General features: G+C 29.7%; 1 protein-coding gene across 2 annotated transcripts in view; it reads left to right on the top strand.

Annotated features, from left to right (window-relative positions):
* The window catches only part of LOC113400061 (allantoinase-like), a 153,117-nt gene that overhangs the window by 140,658 nt on the left and 3,076 nt on the right, over nucleotides 1–9,383 (top strand). The window contains exons 1-7 of one of the 2 annotated variants that reach the window (XM_026639440.2): nucleotides 3,140–3,364; nucleotides 6,511–6,662; nucleotides 6,876–6,990; nucleotides 7,373–7,519; nucleotides 7,905–7,959; nucleotides 8,807–8,900; nucleotides 9,044–9,257. In XM_026639440.2, coding sequence (XP_026495225.2) covers nucleotides 3,206–3,364; nucleotides 6,511–6,662; nucleotides 6,876–6,990; nucleotides 7,373–7,519; nucleotides 7,905–7,959; nucleotides 8,807–8,900; nucleotides 9,044–9,257 — 936 coding nt within the window. In that variant the 5' untranslated portion in view covers nucleotides 3,140–3,205. Of the gene's footprint in view, nucleotides 1–3,139; nucleotides 3,365–6,510; nucleotides 6,663–6,875; nucleotides 6,991–7,372; nucleotides 7,520–7,904; nucleotides 7,960–8,806; nucleotides 8,901–9,043; nucleotides 9,258–9,383 lie in introns of those variants that run through there. The other variant, XM_064215633.1, reaches the window with a different exon arrangement.

Below are 9,383 nucleotides of genomic sequence, written 5' to 3'. Positions count from 1 at the left end.
GATATATAAAATGGAGTTAAAGATTAAAAGTGAATACATGTTCATGTACCATGATGTACGATATATTATACAAAATTGCATTGTACATATAAAATACATATGACTACGTATACAATTATCCGCATAAAAGTATTGCTTCTTTGTTTATTCTTCTTCGTTTTACAATTTGAACCATTCAGTGGCAGCTTTATATATAATTTAATTTTCGAATATGATGGCTTCGAATTTCTTGTAGAGGTAAACTCTACATAAAATAGGTAGATAATACTTATATCAGTTTAGGTTTAATTCTTAGATTGAATTCTGTAACTTCTGTATGTACTCATACGTAATAAATTACTATTTAATCTTATAATACAAAAAAAAAGCTTTAACTTTAAGGACAATACCACTTTTAGGGATTTAATTGAGAAAATAAAATAATCTGCAAGTTTGATTGATTTCATGAATTCCTATTATAGTCAAGTATATACATATATGTAGGTTAGGTTGAAATAATTTATAAATATATGTATACACCGTTTTATTTAAGTGACATAATATATATTTTTCGATATATTCGATATTATTTAGTAATTATTATTAAAAATACTTTAGTTATTTATTTTTAAGGTGTTATCGTACATTAAGTATATTATTGACTTCATAGTATATTCAAGTAAGTAACATATAATATATTTACATTCATACGTATATACAACTGCTAATATGAACTTTGTCAGAAATATTTTAAGAATTAAGTAGTTTTTATGTTAAAATAATTATTTATTTAAAAGATAATCAAATCTTCTTGATCTTTAACACGTGAAAATTTGTAAGTACGAATGTTCGTTTTTTTAGTTTTGTCTACTTCATCTAAATCCTTTTTATTTTTACTTATATGTATGATTTATTCATATTCAATGATGATATTCATAATTTAGTTCTTTATAACAGCAAATTGATATCATTAGGAATGCAATATAAATTCATTCATCATCAAAATTTTATAACTATATTTTATGTTTCCAGTTGTTTTGCCCTTATTACACTATATTATAAACAGTAAAGGTGTCTTGAAAATTTATTGAATGTAAATAATGTAAATTTAAATTTAAGTTTGTTGCATTTGAGCATAGATTAATTTTTTTTTTTACATATTTTTTCTTATTTGTTGCAGTAATATGCATATATTTATGAGAATAATATGTTTCTAAATTATAATAAAAAATAACGAAATGTTTCAATTAAGTTATCTTTTCATTAATTTCTTTAATGTATATTAATTAACAATTTTAAGTAACATAGTGCATTTTTTTTATAATTATTAATATTTGAATTGTTCCGTATCATTTGTAATATTCAAAACATATAGTAAGCACTTGCACTTTGTGTATGTTAATAAAAAAAGAGAAAAAAGTTAAAAATGTATCATAATTATTGTTACCAACGAGAAAGGTATACTTACGCCATTTTAACATAAAAATAGCACCAAATTTTTTATAACATAATTTGAATAAAACAAACAAAATGTCAAAGGAAAATCACATCGAAATTTAATATTTTGTAACAAATATTTCAATACAACTTAATAGCACTACTTAATAACACTAGACACCAAATCGTAAAGCACTCTCTTAGTTGAAGTAGCTCAGGTAGTCGATACGTGGTTCTACGATGAGCAGACTCATAGCGCCATGATTACTATGCAGGTGGCGTTCCTTCCTTTCTTCCCGCCAGTGTCACCGCATTGTTTACCGCCATACAGCCGTCGTCGTTACACCGACTAACAGTAAACTGGCTAAGTGGACCCTGAAATTGAAGCGACCTGAACCGACGACCTAGCCTCGTTAAGGAAGTTATTGTTTAGCGCATCTATGTTTCCAATGTCAAAGTAGTGTGTATACGTCTGGCTAGAAGTTTGTTAAGACCTCTTTAGGATTAAGAAAAAATAAGTGGATATGTTTTAACGGTTCATTGTATATAACTTTTACACTTTTGCTTATTTATAATATTTTAACTTGAATAACTACTAAAAATTGTCTTTTTTAATAGGCAATGAACTCTCAGGATTATGTTTATATTTTTTACTAGTTTTCAAACGCGGCTTTGCTCGTGTTTTAAATGTTAGGCATAAAAAGTAGTCCCGGGAGCTTGCGTGATACAAAATTCAATTAAGTAGTTTGGCTGTTAATGAGTAACAGATAGACTGACAGTCAGAGTTACTTTCGTATTTATAATATTATACCGCAACGGTTACGGATTAGTAAATATCCATCCAAATCTTCAAGAGTATCGGTTAGATTGCAGAAAAGTATTATAAACTGCACCCACAACTATTATTTGAAGTTGTTGACATTGCTAGATTATCTGCCCTTTAAAAATGTTAGCGGGAACCGGTCTAGTGTTTACTTGAACTAGGTCTTCAGAATCTGAACGAGTATCTTGTACGTTTACAATATAAATGATCGCATCGGCAAACGGGAGCATCTCGCCATTTAAGTCAACGTCAAGTTCAAGGTGAATCATTGGCATTTATTAGACGATTCGTCAAGAGAATCATCACGTAAAAACAGTACACCCATTACGGGTTTGTAATTATGTTTATAAGTATTATAATATAAAATGAATATAATGAATGATTAAAACTATGTTAAATATTTTAAAATTATAATTTAGTAATATTTAAATTAAAACATAAATTATTTTAATTTTCAAGACTGACTAATTATAGTTACTATTTAGAATCGTTTTCATCTACATAAATTCTGACGGCAAATTTAATCTTAGATAGTAAAATTTCCAGCGGCCACCACGCGCACAACGCTCTTTGCGTTGGTATTTAAAATTATTATTATGGGTCATGAAGTTTTGTTATATGAATTAAATAAATTATTGTGTCGTAAATATTTATTGCAAACAGTAGATAATAGACGAATGTGAAAAATATACAACACATGTAGACTATCATGTGCTAAACACAAACTCATTATTGGCCCGATAATAAAAACATTATTACATATAAACGTAAACGACTCTGTTCATTTCTCACCTTTTCCATGTATCTTAACACTGCGTTATCATATTTGCTATCGATCTGTTTACTCGAAATAAAAATGAACGAAAACATATTCATAAGATGAGCGTTTCAGCATTCCGTTATCATAATATTCTAGTAGTTGAGCCGAGAGCTTCAGTTTGTGTAGTTGTGTGTGACTCAGCAGCGATGACAGGGCAGTATCAATTGTTTTTAAGCAAACGCTTGGTAACAGAAACAAAAATTTTTGACGGCGGTGTTCTTGTCAACGATTGCGGAGTAATTGAAAATGTTCTAAATAGGAATGACGCCAATAAATTGATAGCAGAACTCAAGGACAGAATTGAAGTAAGTTACGCTGTGTGGTATGAATATTTAATAACACGTTTTACACATGTGGTTAGTCGTCTCTTTCCGGCAATGCAGTTCCAACCTTGAGAGGTCGGTAAGGGCGTTTGCCTGGATTTTTTTTTACAGATGTGCCCGAGTTATTTGCCCGCAAACTTGCATACATTAAAAATGAGCACAAGGCGACACTAATGTATATATTCATATATATATCAATCAGTTACAATTACATATAATACACTATTAATATATATGTATCAAATTGATTTAGAAGTTAAAGTTTTAAGATTTTTTTTATTGTTGTTGAAACAAATTTTATCACTTGAAATCCAGTTTTTGTCACAGTTGATCGCCTTCCAAATACCTATTAGAAAAAACCAGTTTACAGTATTCTTTTATATACTTAATAGCGGCTCACATTTACACATCCATTGCCATTTATAATTTTTTTTTTATGTTATTGCTTAAGTATTGATAGAAAGATTAATAATCAACACTAGTGGCCTTTTTTATTGATGTTTTTTGTCAGATGTTCAGTTAAACGTTGTGGTAGGGCTTTGTGCAAGCTATGAAGGTAGCTACCACTCACACATCATCATTCAATATATAACCAAACAGCAATACTTAGTATTGTTGTGTTCTGGTTTGAAGGGTAAGTGAGCTAGTGTACTGGAACAAGGGATATAACTTCTTAGTTCCCAAGGTTGGTGACGCATTTTAGATATGCGGAATGGTAATTAATTCTAACAGTACCAATGTCTACGGACAGTTTTCCCTAACTTATTATGGGTAAAAAAAAATATCACTTATCATGAAGTGACATAAAAAGTGTTCCCTTTTCTGACTTTATTTATTTTACATTCGAAAGAAGACCATTACACACACACGCAAAGCAATAAATGTTATATATCTAAATTAGTGCTAATAACTGACATTGTAAATTACATTATATAAATGTAAGTAATATATTCACAGGTCAATTTATTACAACTTTGTCTTTGCTTGAAGTAAACCCGATATATATTTTTACAATCTTCACTTTTTTCTTGCTTCGTTTGAACGTTATTAATAAACCTTGTGAGAATCTGTAAAACAATACGAATAGCAAACGAAATGTACTAATTAAATTTAAATTATATTATAGAAAGAGTATAATTTAGAATATTTATGAATATTTTTGCAAAGTTTTCGCTAAAATCTACTAATTATTATAATTAATTATAGATGCGAGAGTTTAGTAATTCTGTTAGCTTTCCGTTAGTTCACCTTTAATTCTCTGAACCGATTCAGGTGAAATTTGGTAAGGTGATCATTTGTGTCCTGGTGTCCACCCTCGATTCTAAAATGGGGGGAAGATGTTGTTATGGGAAAAATTTAATGAAAAAGCCGCAGTTTCAGCTAGTATATAATAAAAACATCTTTGCTATCTTCAATGGATATTGTCAATTCCAGTCATGACTTTCCTACTGCTGTGCAAAGGCTCCATTCGGAGCTTATTCCACCACTCTACTCCACTGTTTGTTGGATAACTACGTTGCAGTATTGAGTACGGCATATGCTGTTTCCTCACGATGATTTTCCTTCGATCACAAGAAGAAAAATAAATACAAATTAAGCATATTTTGGAGGTCGTGGTTTTCAGTATCTATCATATCGTAACTTAACGATAACTCTATTTAAATAAAACTAATATTATATACATATATACTAATAAAGAGTAATATATATATACTTAAAAAGGCTGTTATAATGTAAACTAATCGTTTCTGATCGTCATTACAATTAAATCTATTTTTATATCTTTCCTTAATATTATTAATTATTAATCGTGAAAAGCCGATATTTTTAATGTTATTTTTTCATACTGGACTGAATTATACCTAAACAGCGTAGTTATGCATTTTTTTAATCTATGTAACATTTCAATTTATTATTAGCTTTAGACATTTACAACAATAAAAAAATTAAGTAGCCGCTTTTTTGTTGGTATACAAATTTGATCTGAACTTTAACATTTTAAATAAATTAACAACGGAATCAATCTCCACTTTTTGTCAACAGCGAAGGAAAAAAATGCAAAATAATATTAAGACTTAAATACATCTGGTTATTTATAATGGCGCTAGTCATTCTCCGTTTATTCGAAAAGTGATTACGTTTATTAGTTACAGTTAGAATTGTTTTCTATAAAATCTGTATAGTAAGACGGAGCTTGACTTCTAACCAAGGATACTTGTATATGTCTAAATGTAATTGTATCAATATATCTGGAACTTTGTAGAGATTGGAGATTTATTCTTTTAGCTGCTTAGTTAGTACAATAATAATATTTTCTAAAGATAATTGATTTCTTTAATAAAAAGTAATTAATCATGTCTGAATTAGATGACTTTTGTCAAAAAAAATAATTTATAAATGATTATTGTTAAACTTTATCGTAATAATAACGAATGATCGTCACGAAAAGCTATTCAGTAGTATATATAAATATTTACTTTTGAGGGATAAACCCAGGTCCCATACATTTCTATTTTACTCTGAAAGATTTTGTGTTAATCTTTAGTAATCAATAATTGTTCGTATTAGCTCCTGATGTATAATCTGTTAATTATTTGAGGAAGAATTTAAAGTGACTAATGACTGACTAATATTTAATTTAAATTTATTTTAAATGGCTTGAATTATTGAACAAATTCCAATATACTTTAGTATTATTTATTACGTTATACAGAAACCAAAAGTTTTTGAAAGATTTGGTAAGTTTAATCCTTGATATATTTAGTTGTGACAACCAGAAGTAATTAGGATACACTTTCTATATCTACACTTATTAGGTATTTAAATCTTGTAATAAATGAAAAAAAAAACATAATAAATTATATATTGAACCTTGAACTTATCCTTTAAGAATAAAACATTTTATTGCTTCTTACCCAAAATACAAACTGTTTTATTGTGTTTAAATGTCTTTCGTTGACTTTTAATCTTTTATATTTAATTGTTTGAAATTCTAAAGATCATTTTGATTAGAAACAAACATAGTGCTCTTAATGCAAGCAAATAATAAATTATTACAACTGATTTATTAATTAAATCCTTGTATTTTATTTTAATCAATTATTGTCATCTATGTATTTTTATTGTAGGTAATAGATGGTGGAGAATGGGCCCTCATAGCAGGGGTTGTAGATTCTCATGTACACGTTAACGAGCCGGGTCGAACTGCCTGGGAAGGTTTTCGGACTGCAACTAACGCTGCGGCCGCTGGCGGCATAACGACAATTGTAGATATGCCTCTGTAAAAATTCATATATTTTGAATATTTATTGATTTATTGTGTAATTTTAAAAAGTAGTTGGTCTTAACTTATACGTATCTCCTTGTTTTTAATGCCAAGACCTAAAATCCAGCTCATAGGTGTCGCTCAATTTTAAGACAAATTTACCCACTAGTCGTAAAAAAAACACAGTGAGAGACAACTTGGCGTAAGATTTTTATATTAACATTTCAGCAATTCTATTCCACCGACAACAACATTGGAAAATCTTAAGATTAAAGCGGAATCCGCTAAAGGTCATGTTTATGTCGATGTTGGATTTTGGGGCGGAGTCATCGTTGGCAATCAGGTAAGGTCAGATTTATAAATACATATTTTATTAATCTTATAAAACCTGAATTTATTTTTTTCTCGATCCTCAACATGTTTCAGGAAGATTTTTATTTCATTATCATAACAGATATTGTCGCATCAAAATCACTCGAAAATGTCGACAAGCCATGATAAGACACGTCTATATTATAATGATGAATGATGGGCGACATAATCTGTGCCATGTTGGCACATTTAAAAACCATAAACAAACAAAGGTTATCTAATAATAATATTATGAATAATTACGGCTCTCTTGTAATAATAGTCGTAGTAGCAGCAGTACCTATAGTTAGTAAGTAACAAAGATTGAATACAACAAAGATTTGTAAACTTCCATTTTTTGCTTTTAATTATAGAATTCACTACGCGATTTAGTAAAAGCTGGAGTCGTAGGATTCAAATGTTTCTTATGCCCGAGTGGTGTGGATGAATTTCCAAATGTGGGCCCTAAGGATTTGGAATTGGCATTTGATGCCCTTGAAGGAACCGGATCAGTTTTGGCGGTAAGTTTGATTAAATCTACTCACGCAGACTTTGTTTTAAATAATCTTTCATGAATCGTGAGTTGATACGAGTATATCGCATAATATAATTCGGTCATCGAATCGAATTCACATTATGTAACCAAATTGTATTTAAACATTCCAAAAGAATCTTGCGCCGTTGTTTGGATTTAACATGCAGCATGTCAAGAACCGAATTCCGTTATTTGTAACAGCAATACTACATACTAATCTTTTAATGCTTTATAAACTCCCAAACACTTTTGACCAAATGTTACCTAAAGACATTAACCACTCAAGGCCTTAAGATTGTAATTATATACAAAGACTGTTTTGTTTTTATAAATGAATAAAAATTTGATTATGTACATAAATGTTTTTACAGTTCCATGCCGAACTTGAAGATGAGTCTTGTACCAAAACTGATACTACTGAAGAAGGTATGATTCTAAAACATTATTTACATCCCAGAAATATTATTTATGATTAGTAATTTTATTTTTAATTTTTGTGTGTTAAATTATTAGCAATAAACAAATTTATATATAATTATAATAGAGTGTACCTGTATTCAAGCAGATTTTGAAGTTAATAATTTTTTTTAGACTGTGCATAGAAGTTCTGTTGAAAAATATACGTGATAAAAGAAGCGAAAAACACCTTCAATTAAATGCTCAATAACAATATAGGTAAAAAGTTAGGGGATTTTTTTTTATTGGTATTTAAAAGTGCTTTTCGGATTATAATATCAAATTTTTAGTTCTCTTTTTTTTGTACATTAATGTTTGGCTTTTTAAAGCACGTTTCAATTGCAAATTTACACGTGCTTAATTAAAAATCCGGAGAAGTCATGTGCTGTCCGACACCATAAGTTTTGTTACATCGTCTGATCGCATTGGCTTACTAGTAACTCTAGAAGTTTTTTAATTACATCTACCTCTCGGTTCCATCATCAGACCCTTGTCACCCGTTGTAATTTATGGAATTCTTTAATAACAAACGAAATTAGTCCAAACTCGATGGTTTATCAATAGCTATTTAAAATTAGATTAGTTTGATGGTGGATGATGTCTGATTTACCAAGCTATTGTCTTGTCTTCTACTTGCAATGTTTCAAATCGACACGAGCTTAACAAAACCACATAAAAATATTTATTTGTCTGTAATCTGTAATTTGAAAACAAATTTCACATAATGAGCACGGTGCTTAAATTCGATAAAATTTTATTACATATGCTGTGTGAAATAAATCTACTTGATTTATTAATAGCTTTTTTATTGTTTTAGATCCCGAAGAATATAAGACATACCTTCAATCGCGACCGCCTAAAATGGAACTGAATGCAATCACGCTGATCACAGACTTTTTGGGGAAAACGAAGTCGGTTTCGTAATATTTTGTTATATTTATGCAAAAATTAAATATGCCTATCCAATAATAATAGCAATTTGTCGAACAAATGTTTGTGGTATTAATAACAATAATTAATTAAAGGTATTAATATAATATGATGTAATTGAAAGTGTTCGGGTCCACATCGTACACGTCTCTTCATCGGCGGTTGTGCCCTTGCTTGAGAAGGCGCGAGCAGCGCGCGTCGCCGCAGGACACGATGCGTGGCGCGGCGGAGTGACTGCAGAGACGTGCCACCATTACCTGACATTGAGTGCTGATGAGATTCCACGGGGTCACAGCGAGTACAAATGCGCACCGCCGATTAGAGATATGAATAATAAAGTTCGTTTTTGTGTTATGTTAACAGATAAAATTAATTCAAATACAAATAAAAATTAAGTTTCCAGTAGGTACTATAATATCCTTTGTTCAGATCAAAGACAAGTTTATGGTCTATTGAAATAATTA

The sequence above is a fragment of the Vanessa tameamea genome, chromosome 8 (genome assembly GCF_037043105.1).
Source record: "Vanessa tameamea isolate UH-Manoa-2023 chromosome 8, ilVanTame1 primary haplotype, whole genome shotgun sequence".
In the NCBI taxonomy this organism is placed as follows: domain Eukaryota; kingdom Metazoa; phylum Arthropoda; class Insecta; order Lepidoptera; family Nymphalidae; genus Vanessa; species Vanessa tameamea.
Note: the sequence above shows the minus strand (reverse complement) of the source record. Positions and strands in the feature narration are given on the sequence as shown.